Source organism: Myxine glutinosa, chromosome 14 (genome assembly GCF_964187855.1).
Source record: "Myxine glutinosa chromosome 14, kmMyxGlut1.1, whole genome shotgun sequence".
NCBI classification, from domain to species: Eukaryota; Metazoa; Chordata; class Myxini; order Myxiniformes; family Myxinidae; genus Myxine; species Myxine glutinosa.
Window position 1 is genome coordinate 31895689 of NC_136274.1, and position 27928 is coordinate 31923616.

The 27928-nt window shown below is 48.4% G+C and overlaps 1 protein-coding gene across 5 annotated transcripts in view; it reads left to right on the forward strand.

Moving 5' to 3' along the window:
• Positions 1-27928, forward strand: part of LOC137439578 (SH2B adapter protein 3) — a 165711-nt gene that overhangs the window by 102582 nt on the left and 35201 nt on the right. For all 5 annotated transcript variants that reach the window (XM_068135463.2, XM_078768106.1, XM_068135462.2 and 2 more), the window contains one exon: positions 23135-23236. In XM_068135463.2, coding sequence (XP_067991564.1) covers positions 23135-23236 — 102 coding nt within the window. The remainder of the gene's footprint in view (positions 1-23134; positions 23237-27928) is intronic.

Genomic DNA, 27928 nt, shown 5'->3' on the forward strand with positions numbered 1-27928 from the left:
TTTCGATGTAGGTAGGTCGTTGTGTGCCGGTGCCTTGGCCGAATTCCTTCATTGCTGCATTGTTAGCTCACCTGGTTTTTTATACCACATCTTTGGTTATCGGACCAGCGAATGACGTCATCTCCAAAGTATGGCTTATTCTCACTTGTCTTGGACGATCTTCTACTTCTAGCCTTCCACCGTGCATTTGGTGTCCACTGTACTTACTGTACAGTGCCTGGTAAAATTGATGTAATGGGTTTTTGACCGTCAACGCCATGAACCGTCATGAACCGTCATGAACCGTCATGAACCGTCAACGCCATGAACCGCTAACACTCAAAAGCCCATTTATCGCGCCTTATAAAGCAAAACGCAAACCGAAAGCCATGCCTCTCAAGCGAGGCGTGCTTCCGTGGTCACGTGATCCACAGGTGTAGCTCATTATACCCGCACGCGCGACACGCTTTGGCGGTCACGTGACCAGCCACTCTGGAGGCGGGGATCCCCGCCGATGACGTCACCGGCTGGAGCAAGGAGATTCCTCGCTCATGTATTTCGACGATTGCGTGTTTTATATCCAAGCAGAGATGCTTTCACGGCAAGATAACCACGTGACCGGAACCGGAAGCCACAACCGGAAAATTCAAAAAAATAAATTTTTTGAGCTCGTACATCGGATCTCGGCTCGTATCCCAAAGCAACAAACCGCCCGAGCGACGGCTCGTATCCCGAAAAACTCGTACGTTGGGGCACTCGTAAGCCGAGGTACCACTGTATATATATATATATATTGTTACAGACGTGGCTTAGATGTTATTTACCGAGCGGTTTTGGTATGACCACGTCTGCACAAGTTACCCGATTATACCCGAACGTTGACTAATCGCGCTGCGCTCGGTCAATAAAGGCAATAAAGGAAAAGTACACCCGGCTGGGATTAAAATGACACGACACCCAGGGTTCAGTTCTCAAGACCTCCGGAGGAGATTATATTCGTTCGGAAGGTCAGATTACAGGGACGAGAGGTACAACATAGAAAGACAAGCACTTAGACACAATCTTATATTATTCCCAACAGACGACAGATAAACGGGACAAAGCTGACTCACACGGGGATTGATGGAAAGGACAGGCGGGTAGCGATGGCTCAAGGTGCACTCTTGGCTCAAGGACAGGGTCGACCCGGTCCGGTCTAGAGATGCGGGGAGGTCGCACAGCGCTCGAGGTGGCGTCTTGTCGTCTCAAGCTGGGGGCGCATCTGACGTCACGTCCGCTACGTGGCCGCGTATATCCGGCGGGGAGTGACACGCCCTCAGCTCGTCAGCTCCGCCTCGTGGAATCGGCACGTTGCTTCTCATTGGGTGCGTGCGGGGGGGGGGGTTACCGGCTCCGCCCCTGACGAGGAGCTGACAAGGAGCCCCTTCGTGGTAACCCCGTGGAGCGCATGGTCTGGAGCGCATCGTCTGGAGCGCATTGTCGATGGCGGCGAACCGAGCCGGTGGGAGGACGCACACTCCCCCCCGCGCAGCGCCCCTCTGTTGTTGTAGACGGGGAAGAAGATGGGAGGAGGTACGGGAAAGGTCCTAAACTCACTACTGGTGCCATATAATCACATTCTGGTGCAACGAAGAGTCATAATTAATGGAAACGAGTCCTTAACTGACATAGACTAAGAATAACTAGCAAGATGTCCGAAAGTTGTCTACGTGTGATGCGGTGGACCTGGGCACGACATTTAATGGGGGAAAAAGGGGAAGGTCGGCTCTACTGATTGTTGTTTACAGACAATGGGACTAGGGAATGGGGGATTGGGGATAGTTGGGGAGTATTGGGGAAAATAGGGGAATATTTACAAGCGGATATGGAGGCCAAATTCCATATTCGCAACATTGCACCCTTCTCTACCCTCGGGGCGTCCCGACCCGATAAATTTTTACCTACTTTAGTGTGGCACGCAATGTAGTTCCCTCTACTATTAACTCTACCCTGAGTGCGACAGTTTTACAGATATTCACAAATGAGTAAATATGTCCCCCTGCGACGTTGCACCCTTCTCCTCTCAGAAACACACCCACAGGATAACCGAATCCGGAAAGAATTCTCAAACTAAACATACAGCCGGTAGGGAGCATTATTTACACAAGACTACGCTGATATTTACACTACGATCCAGGACCTGTTTTTGGAGGAACACATGCAGATGTTATGCATAGAGAGAGCACACTTGCCAGCATCGATACACCAACCCACGAGTGCTCTGTGGCCGACGGCCTTTAATAACGTGCAGAGCACCCCTTCCAAGCATCAAGCACCACCCCATCACACAGTGAGCACCATCCGGTGCACCAATAAAGTGTTTATAAATCATTGTGTGGTGTCGCAGCCGGCCGATGTTCTGCCGCTGGTCTTGCCTTCGTGTGGTGCACTTGGCCTTCTTACTTCTTTTCAAAAATAAAGAAAGGCGCCAACCGCGTCCATTTCTGTATTTTGGCCTTCAGTGGTGTCAACTATAAGTGGTTCACCTGTTTGGCATAGGTGCCACGTTGACCCATAGGTCCTTCCACGGGTGGTGCTTGGCCGCAAAAGAACTGCGGTCCATTGTGGGTGGCCACAAACATTGCGGTCCGTATGGTGTATCGATCCAAGCAGCAAGCAGCGAAAGTGCAGGCCCACAACTGCGAAGCCAGCACCTCTCTCTCCTCTCTCTCTGCCCCAAAACCAGATCCTCGGAGGTGGGAGACAAAAGAAGCAGACAAGTGAGTAAGGTGGTAAGGGTGCAAAAGTGCACGCAATATAAGATGATGCACACTGGGGGCACATGGGAACCAGGTGAGACAGGTACGTTCCTACCGTACGCCCCCCCCCCCACCAGGTAACCTACATGGCCCCTCCCTTACCCCTTACTGTATCCACAAAACACAACACTACCCATAAACATCTACTTTACAAATCAACAAACATCCCTACTGTCTTCCCCGTTCCTCCCATAAACCAAATTCGTCTTCTCTCCCTCCTAACCAATCAAATTTGCCATTTTCAACTCTCATCAATATTTGCCATCTCCAACTGCACATCAAAATTTGCCATTACCAATTCATCATCAGTCCCTCCTAGGGAGGGAGAGATGGAATCACCCCAATGTCTCATCCACGTCGTGATGCGTCTCACAATCCACTCAGCAATTTCATTTCCTGCAACAAAACAAAGAAAACACAGGTGTGGAGTCATCATCATCACCACAGGTAAGTGGCTGCGTATGGTGCGACAGGTTCATCAATCCTAACTATTTCCTAAATGACTTTAACAACTTTACACTACCCGGGGTCTTTCTCCGGCCAAACCATTGGCCCTCTTACACTATGGGTTCTAAAAACCAATTCCCATTGGCCAACTGTGGTGCTTTTCAATTTGGGGTCTCACTCCCCCGATTCATCTCCCGGTGCCCTCGCACAATTTCTGGGCTGTGGCGTGTACCTCTCCCAGTGGGCCTACCCACCTGCACACCTCCACCACTGCAGTTGCCTCCGAGCTTACCTGCTCCTCACCCTAACCTAACTACCTGGGGAAGGCCCTCTGGCACTCTCCCCACTCGGTGCCCTCACTGGCACTGGGCTGCCCGATCCACACCCGGGATCCTCAGGCACCCACTCACAACTACCGGCTCCCAGAGCCCACCTGCGGCCTCACCTGGCCGACATCCTCACAGTGGTGGAGTGCCCAACCAACTACACACACTAACAGGCTACACGCCCCGCCATTTCCACAACACTAATGCACCCATTCACAACACCATTCTGCAACCGCACCACAAATGCCAATATCCAACCACAACTTACCTATACCCTCTACCTAACACTTACACTACCCGCCCTGGGTATTCGTGAAAGGGGTCCACTCTTCCCCATCCACACCTTCGCACCATGCACACCACTCCGTACCACTTACTCCAACTCTCTCCACACACCTGTACTTGCACCCCTGTGCTCTCACACCTGGTGCCACCTGCACCCTTCTCTCCCCAAGCGCATTCGCGCTGATCCACTCACTCACTACTCATACACTGTTCCACACACCTGTCCAGTTGCACACCTGTGCAATCACACCTGTTCAACTCTCAACCACACGGCATCACCTCATCTAACTACTCCCCTCTGAAACTTGCGCTTCCCAGTCGTCCCTTTAAACTATTGCGCTCCCACGTCATTATCATCCATACTAATCTACCTGCGTCCCCACTACAGGTATCAGTCACTAACTAAACTTAACGTTACCTAATGTCAATCTCTTCTAGATCCCTACAATATAACCTAACCCACCCGGGCTAGTTTTCACTGCCATACACCCCATAAACTATAGCTCCTTTGCCCCCACCATGGGAAGGGTGGCAGGGATGCCACCCTTACCCACCGGGCCTCTCGCTCCTCAATTCCCCAGTCCTCTGGTACTAATAAGCCCCCCCTTATTCAGAGGTACTGGGTCCCGCCTCGGCATCTAAAGCCGAGGCAATCCACGGGGGCGCCTGCTCGCCGGTGTAAGGTCTTATCCGGTCGGCGTGGACGATCCGAGGGAGGGCTCGTGGCCCCATTTTGATCTTTATGACCACGTCACAGATTTGCGACAGGACGACTCCTGGGCCTTGCCAGGGGGAGGTGAGTTTTGGGCACCTTCCCTTCCGCCTCCGGGGATTAAAGAACCAAATCTTCATCCCCGGAGCGTATTGACTCCCCTGGCTCCGGTCGTCGTACCTGCGCTTCATCTTTTCCCCCGCCAGATGGAGTTGGCGGCGGGCAAAGGCATGGACTAGCTCCATGCCTTCCTCTAGGTGACGTGCGTACCCCTCCCTCGGCGGGTTAACCACTGTGTCTGGCACGGGACCGCATAGCAAGTCGGCGGGAGCCCGTAACTCCCGCCCATACATAAGCAACGCTGGACTGCATGCGGTGGCCCCGTGCTGGCTGGTTCGGTAGGCCATGAGCAAGTAAGGGAGATGTTCGTCCCAGTCATCCTGACGGGTGGCGGTGAACAGTGCCAGTTGTTGGATTAGAGTTCGGTTGAATCTTTCCACCATCCCGTCAGATTGAGGTCTTAAAGGCGTTGTTCTGGTTTTCCGAATTGACAGGAGACTGCACACATCTTTTAGCAATTTGCTCTCAAAATTTCGTCCCTGGTCGGTGTGCAACTCCTGTGGAATCCCATGCCGGCACACAAATCCTTCCACGAAGGCCTGCGCTACCACCCCTGCTTCTTGGTTGGGGAGGGCGTAGGCCTCCGGCCACTTGGTGAAATAGTCCATTACAATGAGGATGTACTTATTACCTTGGCGGGTGCGGGGCAGCGGTCCTAGAATATCCATAGCCACCCGCTCAAGGGGGGCCCCCACCTGATGTAATTGAAGGGGGCCCTCATCCTCCGTGCTGGTCCCTTTTTGGCAGAACAGGCGTCGCATCTCCGACACCAGTCCTGTATGTCGCGCCCCATATTCACCCAATAGAACCTCCGGCGGACCCGAGATATTGTCTTTGTCCTGCCCAAATGGCCGCCGGAGCGGGTACCATGCACCTGTTGCAATATGACGTTCTTGAATTTGTCAGGGACTATCACCAGCCAGGAAGTTCTATCAGAGGGAACCTCCACCCACTTGCGATACAAGATGTTGCCTTTCAATTCCAGGGTCTGCCACTGAGCCCAATATGCCTTTGTTTGTGCCCCGAGGGGGGTGACCTCTTCCCCCTTTGGTCTTTGCCCCAATTTGACCCATTGGAACACCGGCCCCAGAACAGGATCCTCCTGCTGGGCCGTGCTCCAAGCCAACTCTCCAAATTCTTCGTCCGCGGTTAGTGGCAAAATTGGCCCTCTCACCCGGGTTGCCCGGACAACGAGGGTCGGGTCCGAATCGCCCAATTGTTCCCTCTCCTCGTGTCTCGCACAAAATTTGCAGTTTTCTCCCAGACAAGGACGCCGAGAGAGTGCGTCCGCATTACCATGGGCCTTCCCGGCCCTATGGGCCACATCAAAATCGTACTGCTGCAACTTTTCCAACCACCTTGCAATTTGGCCCTCCGGTTCCTTGAACCGAAGGAGCCATTGCAAGGAGGAATGGTCAGTTCTAACCAAAATTTCCGCCCGTACAAGTACGGGTGGAAATGGTTCATGGCAGCCAGCATAGCCAATAACTCTTTGCGAGTGACGCAATAATTTCTCTCGGGCCTACTTAAGGCCCGACTATAATAACCAATCACTCTCTCCACGCCCTCCTGTGTCTGAGACAAAACTGCGCCCAATCCTTCCTGGCTCGCATCCGTGTCCAGGGTAAATGCCCCGTTGCTAGTGGGGTAAGCTAGAAGGGGTGCGGATGTTAGACACCCCTTCAATTTTTGGAAGGCCTCGTGGCACTCCCGTGTCCAATTAAATCGCGTCCCCTTCTCCGTAAGCCGGTGGAGGGGACGGGCCAACTCTGCAAATTTCGCCACAAAGCGCCGGTAGTAGGAGCAGAGTCCCAAAAATCCCCGCACCTCCTTGATGGTACGTGGTGCGGGCCACTCCTCTACCGCTTTAATTTTGTCTGGGTCCGTTTTTACCCCCTCGCGGCCGATCACGTGACCTAGATAGGCCACCTCTCTTGCAAACAAAGTGCACTTACTCGGGTTCAGCTTCAACCCTGCCTGTCTGAGGCACCCGAACACCTGGTCCAAATTAGCTACTGCCTGGGGGAACGTTTGGGCATGTACCAGGACGTCATCCAGGTACACCAGGCATGACTGCCATGGCATGCCGCCTAGTACATGCTCCATCAATCTTTCAAAGGTGGCGGGGGCGTTACACAAACCAAACGGCATCACAGTAAACTGATACAGTCCCTTACCTGTGGAAAATGCCGTTTTCTCCTTCCCTGCCCTATCCATCTCCACCTGCCAATACCCACTCTTGAGGTCCAAAGTTGTGAACCAATTTGAGCCCGCAACGGCATCGAGGGTGTCATCAATCCTTGGCAGGGGATATGAGTCCTTGAGTGTCACGTTGTTTAGCTGGCGATAGTCCACGCAGAACCGCGTGGTCCCATCCTTCTTTTTGACCAGCACAACAGGTGACATCCAAGGACTTCCCGAGGGCTCGATCACACCTGCGTCGAGCATTTTTTCAACCTGCTCGTCAGCTTCCGCCCTCTTGCTCCAAGGGAGCCGTCGGGCGGCCTGACGAATAGGCCGGGCCTCACCGGTGTGGATCTGATGTTTCACCAGGCCCGTACGTCCAATATCCTCGGTGGACAGGGAGAAGAGGTCCAAATGGGACCCAACCAGTTTGTGTAAGGCCTCCCTCTGGGTACCTCCCAACTCTACGCTGCTACGATTTACCATCTCGCAAATGGGATCGGGCCAATTCCTACTTGTTATTGAAGGCTCCCCCCGGGGTCGGCTCGGCTGGACGTTCTCGCCCCTCACTGTCGCGACTTCCTCAACTGGGGTGCAGCCAGCTACCCTCGTGCCCCTTACTATAGTGCGTGGTTCTGTACTCATATTTATTACTCGGACGGCCACTACCGGTCCGTCCGTTTTTACAAGGGTGCGGCCCACGATTAAACCCGGTATGGACTGCGCTGCCACCGGTTCGACCAGGCCGCAGGACTCCTGCCATGTTGGGCGAGCTGCCCACCGGGCCGGCACTATCGCCTCGGCCCTTGGGGGGATGGTCACGGCCTCGGAAGCCTCCAGCTCCGCTCTCTCTGCCGTGCTCACTCCCCCTAACGGCAGCTCTTCTACTCCCACCTGCAGGATCCCCCGGCACAAGTCGATTTTACAACCGCTGGCAGTCAACAGGTCCAACCCTATTAAACATGGGTCGCACACCTCCGCCACCCAAACATCTATCTCCCTCCTTACCGACCCTAACTTGAGGGTCACAGAACCACGCCCTATGATCGGGGCCGTTACCCCGGTAGCAAGCTGCAAACTATAATTTTGCAGGCGCTGGATCTTATCCCAGCCACCTGCGCTCGAATCAAGGACCACAGGGCTGATGATCGTGGCGCTAGCTCCTGTGTCCACTACGGCGTCTACCCCCACGCCGGCAATTTTGCATCTAATTGTCAGGCTACCGGTTCCAATTTGGCCACAATAAATGACCTGTCGCGTCAATGAGGGCTCTCCTCCATCCTCTGCTGCCGAACACCGCCCTACGTGCCCGACACCTTCTAGTTTCCCGGGGTCTGGCGGGGGGGTGTCTGGGGTCGGCTAACCCGCTCCCCCCTGGGCGGAGTTGAGGACCTCAACTGCCGGGGATCATCCCGGCGCGCGTTTCGACAGTGCCGCGCCAGGTGACCCAGGCGGTTGCAGGTATAGCACCTCACCTGATAAGGTGCTTGCCTCCGGAATTCCAAATTCCCCCCCCTGTAGGTCCGAATTGGATTACCCGCTCGTGGTCCACCGCGGGCCACCTCCGGGGCCGCCTGCCATGGTCCAGGTCCTGCCAGGCGCTGGTCCACCAGCCTCCGGACCATGCCCGCCAGGTCAGGACCCACGTCGTGGGCGGGCCCCCTAAGGGGTCCGCCCTCCATCGGGGGTCCCACCTGGCGGACCGCCATTGCGAGACGCTCGCCCCCCCGGGCCAGGGGCCTCGCTGCTTCCCAACGGGCCGCAGCGTCAGCCGCCTGGCTCAGAGTCTGCGGGCGCCACATGGCGAGCTGTTGCCGGAGCTCAATGTCCGGGAGGGCCTGGATAAAATGGTCCAGCGCCAGGCTTTCCCGGGAATCCGCTGCCATGCTAGCATGTGCGATCCCCACTGCGCGGCGAATGTCGTGGGCAAGTTCCCCGATGGCTTCCTGGGGCTTGCGCTTTCGCAGCGCGAGCTGAGCTTTAACAAGCTCGCTCTGCTGTTCTATGCCGAATCGATTAATTAGGGCGTCGCGGAGGGCTGGCAGGGTGAGAGCACCCGCTGGTAATGCCGTCAGCACCTCCGCCGCCGCGCCGCGCAATGCGGCCACCAGGTGTACTCCACCTTCGTCCTCACCCCAACCGTTGCCCTTACACACACAGTCGAACTGCGCCAGGTACGCGCGTAGATCACTCTTGCCGTCATACGGCGCGAGTGGGACCTTGTGGGACCACCTCGCATGCGAGTCGTTGCCCGCCTGCCGGACCCCGTGCGTCGCCCCTTGTGGGGTCAGCGCGGGGCCGAACCGGCCGGGCCCCCACAGTACATTACCCCCAAGGGGCTCTCGTGCCTCCCCGGTCCCTCCAACAACTACCCCTGTTGGTGTCGATGCATGGGTCACACCTCCGCAACCCGCTACCCATTCCATACCACCACAACCTTGCTCACCCACACCTCGCACCTCTTGTTCCATACCCTCCGGACCAGCCATACACCTCACTTGTGGCCTCTCACGAACATCCGGGTCTATCTCGACCCCCAAGCTTATTAAATCACCTGGCGCATCATACGCACGACCATATTGGTCACCACTTACACCGGGTCCTCTTTCTCTTCGCTTCTCCTCCATCACCTGCGAATCCCTCATCCGGTTAATGAGCACATCATCACGATCCGAACACAGACTTTGGACCAATTCTTTTACTTCCTCCTTTATCTCTTTCTTATCCTCTCTCCGTCGCTTCTTAATTTCGCTCACCCCTTCTTCCACTTCTTCTAATTTCTGCTTCACCTCCTTCATCTCTTCGTGCGCCCCTTTTAGTTCTTCCTCTAACTCCACTTTATTTTTTTCTATGTGCTCCCGCACCTCCCGCTCTTTAACCTCCATCACCTCTACCACCTTGTCCATTTTCCTCGTCAGGTCCTCATGTACCGTCTGACACTCTTTTTTAATTACCCCTACGTCCTTTTTCATCTCCTTCTGTGTCGATTTTAAACCCTCTATTACCGCTGTGTTCTTCTTTACCTGGTCCCCCAACTCCTTTTGTCCCACTGTCAGTTGTTCTACTCCCAGCGTCAACTCCTCTATACCCCCTTGCAATTTTACAGTCCCCTTTCTCACCTCCTTCTCCATGCGCTCCTTACAGTGCCTCACCTCCTCGCGCACTCCTCCGACCTCCTCACTCACTCCTCTTCTGATCTCCTCTCCCATCACTTGCATCTCCTGCCCAGATGCCACCCTCATCTGCTCCATTTCCTCCCTGTGAGCATCCAGTTTGGCTTCTACCCCCATTCTGACCCCCTCTATCTGCTGCCCCATTTGGTTAACTTCCCTTTCCGCTTGGTCCCTCATGTCCCTCAATTTGCCTTCCATGGTGTTTTCTAACCCCTCTAACCCTTTTTGCATCCCTTCCATTTGATTCTCTTGAGCGGCCATTCTGTTTTCTACCCCCGTTAACCCATTTCTCACCTCTTTTATCCCGTTGTCTAACCCCTCAAAATTATTGTCTAACTTCTCACCGGTACCCCTCGCTTCGTCCCTCATTACCCCCATTTGGTTTCCCATCCTGTTTTCCATCCCTTTGAAATTATCGTCTGTTTTTACCATAAAGGCCATCATCTGTTTCATAAACAGGTTCCAATTCATTGGCATCTCGGGTTCGGCTACCGCGACCACGGCCGCGGCTAAATTTGGTGCCGCTACACCCACGTGCGCGACCACGCTATTTTGCGACCCTGCCGCCCTCACTGCTTCGCTCTCCTCGCGTCCCTCAATTTGGTCCTGGACCGACCCTGCCTCACTCTCCCCTACCGGACCCCAGCTGTCTTGGTCTGCCATAGCGCGACTTTCAAAATTCGGGTTTTTATACAACAAAACAAATTTCGGCCGTTATAATTTCGCGCGGGAAACGCGCTCCGAATCGATTCTACTTGTTACAAATTTGGGCCTAATAAATTTAGTCCCGGGTTCGAATTCCACTCCTCGACACCAATTGTTACAGACGTGGCTTAGATGTTATTTACCGAGCGGTTTTGGTATGACCACGTCTGCACAAGTTACCCGATTATACCCGAACGTTGACTAATCGCGCTGCGCTAGGTCAATAAAGGCAATAAAGGAAAAGGACACCCGGCTGGGATTAAAATGACACGACACCCAGGGTTCAGTTCTCAAGACCTCCGGAGGAGATTATATTCGTTCGGAAGGTCAGATTACAGGGACGAGAGGTACAACATAGAAAGACAAGCACTTAGACACAATCTTATATTATTCCCAACAGACGACAGATAAACGGGACAAAGCTGACTCACACGGGGATTGATGGAAAGGACAGGCGGGTAGCGATGGCTCAAGGTGCACTCTTGGCTCAAGGACAGGGTCGACCCGGTCCGGTCTAGAGATGCGGGGAGGTCGCACAGCGCTCGAGGTGGCGTCTTGTCGTCTCAAGCTGGGGGCGCATCTGACGTCACGTCCGCTACGTGGCCGCGTATATCCGGCGGGGAGTGACACGCCCTCAGCTCGTCAGCTCCGCCTCGTGGAATCGGCACGTTGCTTCTCATTGGGTGCGTGCGGGGGGGGGTTACCGGCTCCGCCCCTGACGAGGAGCTGACAAGGAGCCCCTTCGTGGTAACCCCGTGGAGCGCATGGTCTGGAGCGCATCGTCTGGAGCGCATTGTCGATGGCGGCGAACCGAGCCGGTGGGAGGACGCACACTCCCCCCCGCGCAGCGCCCCTCTGTTGTTGTAGACGGGGAAGAAGATGGGAGGAGGTACGGGAAAGGTCCTAAACTCACTACTGGTGCCATATAATCACATTCTGGTGCAACGAAGAGTCATAATTAATGGAAACGAGTCCTTAACTGACATAGACTAAGAATAACTAGCAAGATGTCCGAAAGTTGTCTACGTGTGATGCGGTGGACCTGGGCACGACATTTAATGGGGGAAAAAGGGGAAGGTCGGCTCTACTGATTGTTGTTTACAGACAATGGGACTAGGGAATGGGGGATTGGGGATAGTTGGGGAGTATTGGGGAAAATAGGGGAATATTTACAAGCGGATATGGAGGCCAAATTCCATATTCGCAACAATATATATATATATATATATATATATATATATATATATATATATATATATACGTATATATATATATATATATATATATATATATAATATATATATAATATATATATATATACATACATAAACAGCTTTGAAAAGGGGACACGTAAGACGGCCGGGAGAAGATATATATATATATACATGTATATATATGTATATATATGTATATATATGTATATATATATATATTTTTTGTCATCGAAACGGGAAGTAAATTCCTGCATGGGGCTAGTGTGAAAAAATTCTGACGACCCGGGAGTCAAACCAGGGACCTCATCACTTACGCGGCGACAGCCCATTGAGTCTTCAGGATATCCTCAAAAATTTTCCACACTTTACACTGCAAGCTTTATAATGGCCGATGTCTGGTGTGTCTGCGAGGCAGACACCGGATGTGAGTCTAAGTATATGTATGTGTATGCAAGTATATGTAGAAGTGCATTGGAGATTAACTCATCTTCAATTTTTAATAAACAGGAAGTTAATTCCTGCGCGGGACTGGTGTGAAAAAATTCTGACGCAACCCGGGACTCAAACCAAGGACCTCATCACTTACGCGGTGAGAGCCCACTGAGCCATTGAGTCTTTGGGATATATACAGTTGTGTGTGTGCAGTTGCACACACACACACACACACACACACACACACACACACACACACACACACACACACACACACACACACACACACACACACACACACCTACCTGGATGCCTATTTGGATATCTTACTATAATTCACCAAATGTCGGTCCGTCCGTCCGTCTGTTTGTCTGTTCGAAGGTACCGTAAAAACTGCTGAAACGATCGCAAAGATATTTAGGGTGGATAATCCTGGGATCCCCAGGAATAAAATAGGCTATTTAGTTTTTCCCAATTTCAGCTTTGGTCTCCAGCATTCTCAGGTTTGGACTCCCGCATAACATTCGCGTTCGCATGACGTTCATTGTTCTCATTGTTCTCATTGTGACGACGCACAAACGGCTGCACCCAGGAAAGCAACATGTCTCCATCGATCGCTAACAGATCGCTGTCTCCATCGATCTTGCCAAGGCCGTAACAGCTATCAGCTCAAAATCCTTTTAACTGTTGATTTGGTACAGTTACACGTATCGGGAATTTGGTACACGTATCGGGAGTACATACGACATGGCGATTGTGAACACGATTATCGATAACGATTCACGATCACGATCATCACGATCATAGTGAAACACGATGGAATAATATTTACCGATATGAACAGTGATGTGCCTTTTATTGAAATTCTAAAGATACTGTTTAGATTTTGATGATTTGCGTGTGATATGATTCAACGGATGTTTATATAAATCGTTTAAAATAAAAAAAACCTTCAATTTCTGATATTTTGCCATCGCCATATGCAGATTCGCCACGGTTCCACGATCTATGTTTCTATACGTGAACGTACCCGTTTGTTTGCGAACGGGTACGTTTTTCATGGAAGTCCTTCACGAACTTGCTGTCCATGTCTGACGTGCGACTGAAGGTGCTACAGGAATGTGGAATTTATTGTTTTCATGCTTTAGCATTTGCCGTATCTGCATTGCCTGTTTGCTTCTGGCCTCCCACCCGTGCGTAGCACGGGCATCTCACTAGTAATCTTAATCCAGTGTCGTTTCATCTTGCTGAAATCTTTTTTTCCTTTTTTCCCTCATTCATATTTTTGAATTCTGTTATTTTTTAAATCGTGATCAAAGATAGTCACGAAGGAGCATTTCCATGTATCACATTGAGTACAGACATTGGTAGAGGATGCTAGTAGACAATGGACAAATACATGGTAACTGCATATGGGATTTTGAATCTGTCTCTGCCTCCCGAGTTGCCTGCCTCAGTTTGAGACGAGAATGCAATTGGGCCAACACAGGTTTGCCATTTGTTTTGTGATGTCATTGTTTCAACTTGCCATTTATCTTGCCTGCCTTCCACTTTTGACATTACCTCATTTGAGTTAACATTTGCTGTGTGTGCAACTGTACAAGAGGCCTCCAGGAAGTTTTCATAGTTTGTAATAAAGGAACAAACACTGTTTGGCATTCTCCAAACAAACCCTGCGAAAGTCGATGCAGATTTTCATATGTAGTGGTGTGGAAATTTTCCAATGCTTTTGTCGCACCATTTTTGGAGTGCCTCTCACTCGTTCGTATCAATCAAACTTTCTTGTCCCTGAATTGGCCGCTGCGAAACTTAACAGCTGAGAATCGTGTTGTAAACGGTCATCTCATTCCAGTGCGGCATTCGATGAGTGAGAGGCCGCACCACCATGCGTGTCTTTGTTACTCACATTAACTATTTGACATCGAGTCAAGTTGCTTGTGTTTGTCACATCATATGTTTCTGTTGTTGGTGAAAGTCTCATTCACATGAACTGTTGATTTAAAGGTTGGTATGACCTTGCAGAGATTCAATCGCAGAATCTGTTTCTTATAAAGTGTAAACCTGTGGAGGGGAGGGGGAAGGTGAGCCAGTACAGTTGCGGGCATCAAACGTGCTGCAGGTTGCCCACCACTCCTTTAATAAGAATCCATGGAAAGAATTAGCAACAGACAAGTTATTGAACTCTTCCTACAATGCCAAACACGTTAACAAAAATAATAACAATAAAGATCCACTTGCAAGCATAACGTTTGTCACAAACAAGGCACCATTGACCAAGGTCATGCACACGTTGGTCGAAAAGTAACAGGTATGCAACGGTCATGGAAATATGCAAAAATGGATAGGATGTAACTTACCCACGAGATAAATGTCAACACAAAAGTGACCCAGCCCCCTTTTCCATGACTTGAAGGCCAGGCGGTGTGTTACATTGGCATTCATCCTGCTCGTCATTCAAGTCTGTGTTAAAATCAATGGAGGAACTGGATCGAGACTTGAATTGTACATTGCTGATCAACAAGGTAGCCCAGGTCTCTGATATTAATTGCAGTTTCAATAGCCATTTGCAATTCCGTTGATAAAGATGTTTCTGAAAGCGCCTTCAGAAAGTATTCAGACCCCTTGACTTTTGAACATTTTGTTGGTACAGCCTGGAATTAAAAATGGATTAAATAGACTTGTTTCTCACAGTCAGAGTCCTTTAGGTGCTTTTTTTGCAAACTCCAAGCGGGCTTTCATGTGTCTTTCACTGAGGACAGCTTCCGTCTGGCCACTCTGCCATAAAGCCCAGATCGGTGGAGGGTTGCAGTGATGGTTGTCCTTCTGGAAGTTTCTCGAATCTCCACACAGGATCTCTGGCGCTCAGCCAGAGTGACCATCGAGTTCTTCGTCACCTCTCTCACCAAGGCCCTTCTCGCCCGATTGCTCAGTTTGGCCGGGCGGCCAGCTCTAGGAAGAGTCCTGGTTGTTCCAAACTTCTTCCATTTAAGAATTATGGAGGCCACTGTGCTCTTGAGAACCTTCAATGCACCAGAATTATTTTTTTTGTAGGCTTCCCCAGATCTGTGCCTCGACACAATCCTGTCTCTGAGCTCTGCAGGCAGTTCCTTCGACCTCATGGCTTGGTTTTTGCTCTGATATGCATTGTCAGCTGTGAGACCTTATATAGACAGGTGTGTGCCTTTCCAAATCATGTCCAATCAATTGAATTTACCACAGGTGGAGTCAAATCAAGGTGTAGAAACATCTCAAAGATGATCAAGAGAAATGGGAGGCACCTGAGATAAATTTGAAGTGTCATAGCAAAGGGTATGAATACTTATGTCAATGTGATATTTCAGTTTTTTCTTTTTAATAAATTTGCAAAACTTTCTAAAATCCTGTTTTCTCTTTGTCATTATGAGGTATTGAGTGTATATTGATGAGGAAAAAATGAAATTTAACGATTTCAGCATAAGGCTGCAACATAACAAAATGTGAAAAAAGTGAAGGGGTCTGAATACTTTCTGAATGCACTGAATATATATATATATAGTGTGTGTGTGTGTGTGTGTGTGTGTGTGTGTGTGTGTGTGTGTGTGTGTGTGTGTGTTTGTGTTTTTCATGGCACATTGCTCGGTAATGAAGCCATTAAGGTTTTGGAACCAACCGTTCATAAAGGCTTTGGAGGGTTCGTTTTTTTGCAAATCGGGGCATTGAAGCAATTATGTCAAGGACATGAACGTGATCGAAAATATTTCCTCACGTGTCCGTTATACTAAACTAAATTTAACTCCTCCCCACCCACCCCCCTCCCGGTGCCATATGATGCGATAAAATATTTGTCATTTATAATTGTCATCGAAGATTTTGCTCTAAAAATTTGTTAAATGGCTAACTTTGTATCATTTTTGGGGGACTTGAGACGACATCGAAACTAGACTCGAAAAATTTGTTTTTAATCCCTGAATTAATGAATTGTTATGAAAATGGTAGTTATTGTGTGTATAGTTGACTGTTATCTTGTATTACTTTCGTTCTGTTAATCCCATAAAGAATGTAAATATGCTTTCTGGGCCACTGGGTGTTATTTTATTTATTTATTTATACTTTTTTTTTTTTTTTTTTTTTTTTTTTGGTTCATTATTTCATTTCGGACTGCACTAACCATCAGCTGAGAGCAGACCGGACATTTGAGCATCGATTTGCATGTTCACTCTCAGGCTCATTCAAATTAGGTCGTGCTTGAGCCAACCTTGGATTGAAACCTTGGTGGATTTGTTAAAACAGCAATTGAGGGAAGAACATGGGGAGACGATTAAAGAGACGCATCAACAACATTTGAGCAGTTGGGAGAGAGTTCAGTCGTGAGGAGTTGTGGCAACGTAGTACAACTGAGGCAGAGATAAAGATCTGAGCGAATTCTGGAGCGAGTTGTCAAGGCGTCGGAGTCTGGGATTGGAGACCGAGCAGTCGAAGGGAGGGTAGTCTCATCCGGCTGTTGAAGTTCGTTCATCTGACGACCATCGAGTACGGCAATCGCTCCTGCACAGGGCCCAAAGAGTCTGATGGTGGTTTTTGTTCCCACGGCATTTCCCTCTCTCTTGCGATGTCTGCGTTAATACTGTGCCGATGTTTTTCAAGTTGCTGATGCCCGTAGCACTTTCCCATAGCATCATCTCATCTGCCTTGTTGTAACCTGTGGTCGCCCTCAATCCCGAGATGGTAAAGGATTGGATGCGCTTTTCTGTGCGTCGAATCCTTTACCATCTTGGGATTGTTCAAGCACCCTTGACTGTTGATGGTCATCTCTGCTTCAACTTACTCTTCTTCTTAGCTCTCGCTCTCTATTTCATGCTGTTCTTAGTATATCTGCCACTGAAGGTGTTTTCACCCCCTGTCTGCTTGTCTGTCTGTGAGTAGGATATCGCAAAAAGTTGTGGATGGATTTGGACAACATTTGGTGGACAGGTTGGGTGCGTGGCAAGGACGAAATGATTAGATTTTGAAGATCTGGATCCGTATCTGAGAATTTTAAAAGTGATTCTTGGCCATTGTGTGATTGGGCTAAAACCGATATATGGCACGATATCTCAAAATGTAACGAACGAATTATGACAAAACTACGTGGGATGAGTTGGGTGACGAGAACAAGTCGATTCGATTTTGGTTCAGGTCCAAATCCAGGTTCGGCCTATCATTGCGATACCAGGCATAAACTGTTCAGCCTGGTGGAGTTCCGTTCTAGTTTGGGATGCAATTGGTCTCTAAATTTAATAAACTATGAGTTTGGAAGAATATATATATATGTTTCCTCTGTTCAAACTTTTGCATTTAATGGGCCTTGCCGTCGTGGCCTTTCCACGTTCCTGTGGAGGTGCCAGATGGTACAATTACCACCCACCCCCCTCTCCTTTTTTTGGTGAGGAGAATGCAGAGATTTGGTGAATATTTTCTATTGCGATATTTGTTTTAAGGCAGTCTGAATGGAACAAAATTTCAGAAAAAGGTTTTATGAAAGAATTCTTCCTTCCTGTTTATGGCTTTCAGCTTTTTCCACACAAACGTTTCGAAGTTCCTTGTCCGTTCCCCTATTTGTTCCCCTTTTGCAGACACCATGTTGTCAAATTCTCTTGCTTTTCCCGGTTCCAGGAATGCTTGCTTAGTGTTGAGGCTTTTAAGAGTAAAGGGGAAACACTCCTGTCGTGCTTGCATCATATGTACACATATACACGGCGGTTTGAAGGATGCATTCCCACAGAAAACGACACAAGCAAGCTGTCCATTTCACTGGATCATAGGCCAGAGCGAAGTGACCTTTCGGCCTCTCGTTCGCCGCGCGCAGTTGTTCGACTCTTGCACCGAACTCGGTCGAGGTTTGCGTTGAAAACATCGCCCTCCGTCAGCGCTGAGATTGATTTTATATTTTTCCTTCTGGTTTTGTGCTTTTCAAATCTCGTGTGACCATTTCACGCTGCATTTTTGGCCAGATGTTCAGGACGCAGGCTTAAGTGCGTCTCGATCTCTCCATCTTTGGTGCATTCAACAGAAGTCTATTTTGGAGAAAGATTTAAATGTGCAGCGGATGTGGTGTGCTTGCCATGTCGGTGATTCGTGGAGTTTCCTCCATGAAGTGGCTTTGGCACCGCGCCCCTGGTGTATCACATTCCATCAGGATTTCCGTAGCAGATATCTTCGTCTTATGGTCTCTTTCTTGCATTTGGTCTTCATCTCGGTGCAGGCTTACTCTTTAATTTCAGAATCCTCATTCCAGTGTGCCTTTTGAGAACGGTTTTGTTGGGCTCGCAAATCCTTGCGAATGTTTGATTTGATGGATGAAATTGTTCTCGAAGGAAATGGGTTATTTTGTCCAGAATGGATCCATATCTCACTGAATCTCTGGAATGGGATTGTCATTCTGATTATGATCTGTTACTTACAGTCTAGATATGAAAAATATCCAAGAGGATTCTAACATTACCTCTGCTCAAACTCCTAGTGGCAGGGGCCTAGGGGTAGGGGAAGGATAGGGACGACGAGGAGGAGGATGCGAGAGGCTGTTTGTTTTTGGGTTTTTTTCCTTCTTTTTCTGAGTAGTCGATGCTTTAATTCCCCACTTCCCATGTGCTATTGCCAAGTCTTCCTCCTTGCCAAGAACCTCCCCCACCATCCCCCTTTCTAAATCTTGCGGAAGCTGTCTCTGCAATCGCACCAGAGCTGTTCCCTTGCTTCCTCTTGCAGCGAATTCTGAGAACAGGAAATGAAAGGGAAAACGGAATTTGCCCTTCAATACCCGCTGTTTGGGCCAGGAAATGTGAGGGCAGGGTGCAGCAATGGGGTTTTTTTTCCAGCTTCTTCAATCGCCTTCGCTTCCCATCACTTTCCTATAAGGTGTGTGTGTGTGTGTGTGTGTGTGTGTGTGTGTGTGTGTGTGTGTGTGTGTGTGTGTGTGTGTGTGTGTGTGTGTGTGTGTGTGTGTGTGTGTGTGTGTGTGTGTGTGTGTGTGTGTGTGTGTGTGTGTGTGTGTGTGTGTGTGTGTGTGTGTGTGTGTTTTTTTTTTTTCCCCTCTGTGTGGAGGTTCATCCGTTGTATTTTCCAAATGATCCAGTGATCGTACAACGGCACACACAGTTGTTTAAAGGTTTTTATTTATTTTGGACCAGATTTATGGACGAGCTAGATTTGGATGATGGCCGTTCGTCTGCGATAACACACTGCTCACTTGGCCTTCACCCTTTCCTCAGGACTGTTTACCGACATTTTATCATTCCGACAAGTAAACGATTAATTATAACCTCTAATGCAAATGATATTTGTTCAGTACAGTTGAATAGTCTTTAAATTGTGCAACATCTTTGTTCCTCAAGTCGTTCAACTTGCGGTGACATCTTTGGAAATGAAAGAACAATCGGGCATTGTTGCGCGGCTTTTATTATTTGGTGCCAGACCAAGCAAGATGGGATTTGTACCAAAGCTTATTTGCCTCGGTTCTGGCAAGAAATGAAGAAACGAAAGATGGAGTTGTGGAAGCAGCGATTTGACTGACGCCCATTTGAAGTCGGAATGATTTCAAGTTTAGTTGCTGTCTCGTGGTTCGGTCCGGTCTTTGCTTCCGATCCAAAAGTTTTACGTCGGCTGTTTTGGCAATGGGTACATGTTGTGAGGGGAATAAAAGGAGGAAGAAGGTTGTAATTGTACATTTTTATTTTAATATTTAATTTTAATATGTATGAGAATTGAAATATGGCAGGTAAATAACAGTAATGTTTTGTCCCTTTTTGTGTGTACCAGGTCAAGGCTCATGGAAGAGCTGGAACATTGAATTGATCAGAATGCAGCAGAACAGGAGGAACTGTAGAGAGTTGCGGGACACCAATAGCAAGGTTGAAGTACAAAATAGAGGGAGACTTCGACAAATATTTGGTTTGGCGAGGAATGCGGGGTATGGGTGGACGAGATGGATACAGAAGGAGACTCTCGTGAAGGACAAGCTGGAAATTTGGAAGGTGTGCTTGGGGAAAGCTGGAAGAAGGCAGCCCTTATTGACCCCCGTCGCACCGCGGAGCGAAAGGGGGATTATGGTTTTCCCCTCCGTCCGTGTGTTCGTCCGTCCGTTCGTCCGTCCGTCCGTCCGTCCGTGTGTCCATGTGTGCATGCGTAAGCGAAGGACCGCATTCGAATTTAGTGTGTGAGTGCAACCCACGTCAAAATCCAAGATGGCCGCCACCATGTATGTCTGATGCCATGTATGTCTGAACCTTGTGAGCTCAATATCTTGAAAAATAAGCGAAGTACCAACTTCTAATTTGGTGTGTGAGTGTATCTAGGCATAAGGAAGAACCCTATTGAAAATTGGGTCGCCACGTCAAAATCCGAGATGGCCGCCACCATATATATATGCCTCAACCTTGTGAGCGAAATATCTTGAAAAATAAACGAAGTACCAACGTCTAATCTGGTGTGTGGGTGTATCTCGGCACAAGGAAGAACGCTGTTGAAAATTGGGTCGCCACGTCAAAATCCAAGATGGCCGCCGCCATATATATTTCTGAACCTTGAGCGAAATATCTTGAAAAATAAGTGAAGTACCAACTTATAATCTGGTGTGTGGGTGTATCTCGGCATAAGGAAGAACGCTATTGAAAATTGGGTCGCCACGTCAAAATTCAAGATGGCCGCCGCCATGTATGTCTGAACCTTGTGAGTGGAATATCTTGAAAAATAAGCGAAGTACCAACTTCTAATCTGGTGTGTGGGTGTATCTAGGCACAAGGAAGAACCCTATTGAAAATTGGGTCGCCACGTCAAAATCCAAGATGGCCGCCTGCGTCTTCCACTTTGTCAACTCGCATCACTTCACCGACGGGGGACCTAGGCGTAACGCTTGTTTATTTTATTTTTTTTTCTGTCAAATTTGTTCCTGCGTTTTCTACCCCACCTGCCGGTGTAACTTTCTTGTCGATGTTGAATGAACAAGCAACCCCACATTTATTCGCCCCTATTGTTTTTGGGAGTCTGTCGTCATGCTGCTTCTGCCAGAATGCACCCACCGCGTGCTGTTTTGAGTGACGTCACAGTTTTTGTGCAATCCTCTTGTAATTTGTAACTGCATGTGTTGCCTGTGACAAATGTCCATCGGCAGCTGGCAGATGAGTAACAAATCGCAATAGTAAGCAACGTTTCCACAAATCTTTTGTTGTTGAAGCAGATCGCACGGTTACCATATGTCAATGCTGTAAACGATCATCTTCGTTTTAAGAAAAAATTTTGTGGTGTAAATTGGTTGTGAAATATGAAGGTGAATCGTCTTTGTGCCTTGGGTCTTCCACCCCACTACAAAGATGTCCATCTTGTCACTCCGACTCGTCTTTAACTCCACCTCTCTACTTTCCGTGTAAACGAGTTGTTTTCTGGGTGTGCGCATCGTTTGTGGTTGTGGTCAGACTGTTACGAGCTTGCCACAATCAAACCGACTCAAGAACCCCCAACTTCTAACGATATCTCGAGTCGTATTCAAATTATTATTATCATTTCGATCTGCTGTGGTTCCTCGTCTGTTTCTTGGTGCGTATGTCAAACAGGTTCAAATACTGGGAATGCTCGGATTCGTGGATATTTCTTATCTTATGTAACCCGACGATTGAAGTATTGTCTCAATTCTTTCGCAAAAATCGATTTGCGTATTCGTTGGATGCGGCAGGAACCGTTCAGACGATGTGGTGAACAACAGTCATAATGGCATTTATCAGATTTCCAAGGAAATAGAATTTGGCTTTAGAATTCTGCAATAATTCTTCATAATCAGAGCATTGTGGTTTTTGTCAAGACCAGGAAAGGCGGGGTACCAAAGATGACTTTTATTTATTCATTTATTTTTGTGAAGAACACCACGAGGTCTTTAATGTCCACCAGCAACTCATTCGCCCGGTGCACATATGGTCCATCCGAGGGACGGCGTGCGAATTGATGAACCAGAGTGGCAATTTGTAGCTGTCGGGATTCAAACCCAGGCTAGAGAAGCTCAAACCCAGGCTAGACAAGCTAGACAAGCTCATGGGCCGATGGGCATAGCTGAGCTATCGTGCGAACTGACCGGGTGCCGAGCCTTAATTTTGGACATTTCCAGAAAAAAATGTTGTCGATCAACCATTGTTTTTGAATCGCTATTACCTTTCATTTAAAAGTATTTTTAAAACGCTGGAATTGCAGTAAATGTTTTCTGTGTTGTTATTGTCGCCACCACGTATTTTTTTTTTCCTCATTATGATCTGCTTCGCTTTCTCTCAAAAACACTGTTTTAGTAACTTAATCGCTCACTGGGGTGAAAAAAAGTTGGAATCGCAGGTTTTCTTCAATATTGGCTCTTGTGCCCACTCATCTCGAGTGTCGTGCTCGTCATTGATAAAAATGTGTTTATTTTTTATTTTTCTTGAGCCTCAAGGTGTTGTCTTCTGAAGAATGTGGTTGTGTGCCTTGCCTTTGCGCTTTATTTCCTCTTTTATTTTGTGTATGAAATATCTGCTCGTGGAAAGTCGAGGCAACATGAGGGAGATTTGGAATGACGTTCACGTGATGAGATGAGCGGATGGAGAGAGAAGAGAGAAGGAAACTCAGCAATGCGCAATTAGATTTGCAGAGGAAGAGGACGGTTATTGAGGATAGAAAATATCTCAGGTACAGGGAGGGAAGATGACCTGAGTGATTTTTATTTTCCCCAAAGCACCTCATTTGACTCGTATGCTTATGTTCCCCACCATCTCCCCCTGCTTTGGCCTGGCAGGCGAGCAAGGTCAAGCTGTCATGCCCGTGCTCTACTGTGCTGGAGGCCCGGCAGACCAACTCGCTCGAGATGCCGGATAACGATGACACGTTTGTACTTAAGGTAAGATGGCGGATTGTCACCGTGGGACCTCGGGCAGAGACCTTGGGAGGACTTTGCCTCGAGTCTGTGTAATGCAATCGTAGTAAGATGTTGGCCTGCAATTATTTAACACACATTTAAAGGCTCATGGAGGATCCTGTGCATGTGAGACATGCAGGACATGGACATTAGGTGATATCGGTGAATTTGAAATTGGATTTGCAAATCCATGCATATTTTAAATCTTGTTCGTTCTCATTTTTCCATTTTTTTTTTTTTGAAACCCTTCTCCAATTCCCACTGGCATGTCTCGGTGCTGACCATAGATTTGAATCCCATGTATTGTGTAGATTTGGCCTTGTAATTGATGTATGCGCTTCTGCATCCACTTTAAACACTAAAACAGGATTGTGAAAATGCTTTTGCAGGTTCTTAGCCCCAGATTTATTTTATACATGGTCGAGGCTCGTAGAAGAGCTAGCACACTGAACGGATCAGGACGTAACAGAAAAAACAGGAAGCAAAACACGCATGCATTGAGAAGGAACCTCTCTGGTCGTAGTCAACGTGTGGCCCTGAATGGATTTCTCTCATCTCCCCTTCCTGTTCAGGCTGGAGTTCCCCAAGGCAGTGTGCTGGGCCCTGTGCTTTTTCTGGTCTTTATCAATAATCTCTCCGACTCTCTGGAAAATCCTCTCCATCTCTTTGCTGATGACTCCACTCTCTGCCGCTCCATTCCTCTTCCCTCAGATCAGCAGTCTGCAGCCTCCTCACTCTCTGAAGACCTGGACAAAATCACAGACTGGTCAAACAAGTGGAACATGTCTTTCAATCCTGACAAATCTCACACTCTTACTATGTCTCTCCGAAAAGATCGACTGGACAACCCTCCCATCTACTTTCTCAACAATCCTCTCCAAGAAGTTCTGTCGCTCAAGCTTTTGGGTCTCACTATCTGCCATGATCTTTCTTGGGAAAACCACATTTCCAAGCTGGCCTCCAAAGCCAGTCGCCGACTGGGCATCCTCCGTCGTGCGAAGTCCTTCCTAGGCACACCTGAGCTCCTCACCACATCATAACAATTAACATCACCACAATTAACAATTAACTCCTCACCACAATTAACTCCTCACCACACCTGAGCTCCTCACTGCTTTCATCCGCAGCTCAATGGAATACTGTTCTCCCCTATGGGCTGGTGCTCCTGCCTCACACCTAGCTCGGCTTCACGCTGTTGAATCCAAAGCTTTCAGAATCATTGGAATCTCCCGCGATGAAGCTATCTCTGAGGGCCTTTCACTCACTCACCGCAGGCAGGTAGGTGGTCTTTCTGTCTTCTCCCGACTCCTCTCCGGCCTTGCTCCCCCAGCTCTCTCTGTGCTCTGTCCCCCAAATATTCCTACAGGTCGCACAAGATCTGCCAGCAACCCTCTGATGGTTAAACTGCCGAAATCTCGGCTCTGCTCACCTTCACTCTTTCATTCCTCTTTTCTCCTGCCTCTGGAACAAACTCCCTCACTCCCTTCAATCCCACTCCTCCCTTCAGGTCTTTAAAACAGCTGTTCACCACCATCTCTTATCTTCCCCCATCCAAAACCTTGATCTTTTCTACCCCCACTAATTCACCCCAGATCCATCTTGTTTGAAATTCCAACTTCTTTCCTGGAAGTCCTGGCAGTGTCCATATGTTTTATACCTCTCCCACCCCCCCTTCCCATGCCTCCCCCCAAAGCCCTCTCCCTCCCACAGATCTCTCGATGTCTCCATGTCTCTCGGTCCCTGCTCTCAAATGTTGTGTTTGTGTCCTTCCCCCTCTCTCCCCCATCTTGTCTACCGCTCCCGATGTTATTTGTTTTATGTGTCGGTTTGTCTGTTTGTCTTTCTGTGTGATTAATGTTCGCTCTTTCACGAGCCTCGATCTTGTATACAAAAAAAAAATAAAAAAAGAACCTCAAACGAGGAAAAACTGGAAAATTAGGAAGGATTTGGGTGGGATTAATGAGGGTATAAAGGAGCAAGGTTTTGGATTGGGGATGACTGGGGCAATGAACAGCTGTCTTGAACACCTGGAGGGAAGGATGAGGTTGAAGAGGATGTGGAAGTTGATTCCACAGGTGGGAAAAAAGGAACAAATGAGTGGAGCTGAGCAGTGGCCATATGTTTTATTCCTCTCCCATCCCCCCTTCCCATTCCCCCCCCCCCCAAGCCCTCTCCCTCCCACAGATCTCTCGATGTCCCTGCTTTTGTTGTGTGCTCTCAAGTGTTTGTGTGCTTCCCCTCCTCTTGTCTTCCGCTCCCTCTTTTTATATATTTTGTTTGTCTGGTTGTTTTGTTTGTGAAGTAAATGTCAGCTCTTTCACGAGCCTCGATTCATTATACAAAAAAAAAAAAAAAAAAATGTGTTTGTGTCCTTCCCCATCTCTCCCCATCTTGTCAACCGCTCCCCTTATTATATGTTTTATGTGTCGGTTTGACTTTTTGTGTGATTAATGTTAGCTCTTTCACGAGCCTTGATCTTATATACAAAAAAAGAAGAAGAAAAAATGCAGGGTTTAGGTAGTTTTACCAGATAGGGGTGGATGGTGAATCATGTGAGCCCTGCAGATACTTGGGGAGGGGGACATGGAACGGTACGAAGTCCAACGGAACGGAGGGGGGGGGGGGGTATCGTGCCCAGAGCATCGAAAAAGCAGAGAGGGCAAGACCAGGAAGGAGGTGGTGGATGACAGAGAGATCTCGGACCTATCTGTGATGGTGAAGTGATAAGCCCATAGGCTAAGCTTCATCGCGGGAGTTGCCTTGGTTTCCACAGCGTCAAGCTGAGCAAGATGTGAGGCTGGGGAGCCAGCCCAGAGGGGTAATTCATCAAGCTGTGGATGAAGGCATTGTAGGTGGACATGAGTTCAGGTGTGCCAAGGAAGGACTTTGTACGACAGAGGATGCCCAGTCAATGGCTGGTTTTGGATGCCAACTTTGAAGTGTGGTTTGCCCAAGAAAGATCGTGGTTGATAGTGAGACCCAGGAGATCGAATGATCAAAGTTCCTCAAGAGGAATGTTTAGGAAAGTAGATAGGGGGGAGGGGGTTGTCAGACGGTCCTTTTGGAGAGAGGTACTGGGAGTGTGCGATTTGTCTGGATTGAAAGACATGTTCCAATTGTTTGACCAGCTTGTCATTTTTCTGAACAGAGGGAAGAGGCTGCAGTCTGAAGGATGAGGAATGTCATGGCAGAGGGTGGAGGCATCAGAAAATAGGGAAAGACGAGAGTCAGAGAGATTATTGAAGAAGATCAGGAATAGGACTGGGCCCAGCACACTGCCTTGGGGGAACTCCTGCCTTGACAGGGAGAGGAGATAAAAGGATTTCGTTGGGTGCCCCACGTTGGCTATGAGAGTAGAGGAAGTCAGTAAGTAATGTGTGGAGTTTGTCTTGGATGCCATGGATAGAAAGTTTGGAGAGCAAGGTGGGATTCCAGACTATCTCTTCTTAATGCAACTGTGTTTGACTCTTTTTATTAGACTTTCTGTCAAAAGCTGCTCCATTAGCAGTAGTTGTTTATCCTGTCGACATCTGGGATGAGCTACACTTGCTTTTTGGAGCTTTGTGATTTGAAATGCAATTGAAGGTGGTTAACTGCAAGAATCCAAGTACCACCTGCCGAGACAATAGATGACACTTTGTGATTGATGTGTCGTATGTTGTCGTGGAATTTGGAAACTTCTCATCCACGAAAATGAGGTGCAAACGAGCAACAGACTGACGTGTCATGTTGAAGTGGCGCTCGTTGTAAATTGATATTCTGAGTTTGATGAGGGCCTGGTCAATGTTAACCAAGTACTTAGAGCTAACATCACACAGCAAATGCACCCTCGGGCATCCTCTGCATCGTGCTGGTGCGGCCGATTATATACCCCCTCCCCCTCCCACCCCCACACCCACGACGCGGCACTGCCTGGGAAGGAAAACCACACAGCCTGCTACTCAACAGATAGTCTGTGCCTGGGAACGGCCATGCTGCTGGACCTTCCTGGAATTTGTGTCCCAGGGTAACGATGATCTCAAATTGCACAAACCTTAATGTTTTTATAGAACCGTTTACGAAATAAATTGAACTTCTTTTGGGATTTCTCAAGGACGAAGGGGGAAGTTGTTCCCATTTGTATGGTTCTATTTTTGAGCTTAAAAAAAAAATAGTCTGGAAAACGTTTGCAATCTTGACAACCGGCCAGGATGTGCATGTATGAGGATCATTCAAACGAGTTATTCACACATCTGAGACGCACCAAGAAACAAGTGTAACGAGAGGGATATGAAATACGCAAACCTAAAAAAATATATATATACACATTGAAAAGTATACAGACATCGGCGAGTCTTGGACATTTTGTGATTATCTCATTTGTACACGCGTTTTCATTTGCTCACAGTAGCCAAACTTGCTGTCCCTTGAGCAGAAGTTTCCTCAAAGTGAGAATAAGAATAAAAACCTTTTTCCTCCATGGAAGGTGCTCTGTCATCCAAAGAGAGGCTTTGAGAGTGAATGTTGATGCAATTCTTTTTTTGTTTGCCCCGTGTCGTTCTGGTTGCCGACCACCCCCTCCAAGATGTTCTGGTCTGTTCTGTGTTCAGAATTTTGTGGTCTGTTCTGTGTTCTGTTGTGTTCATTCGGGTGCTTTGGATGTTCTCCGACCGAGGATCAGCAAGACCGCCATGA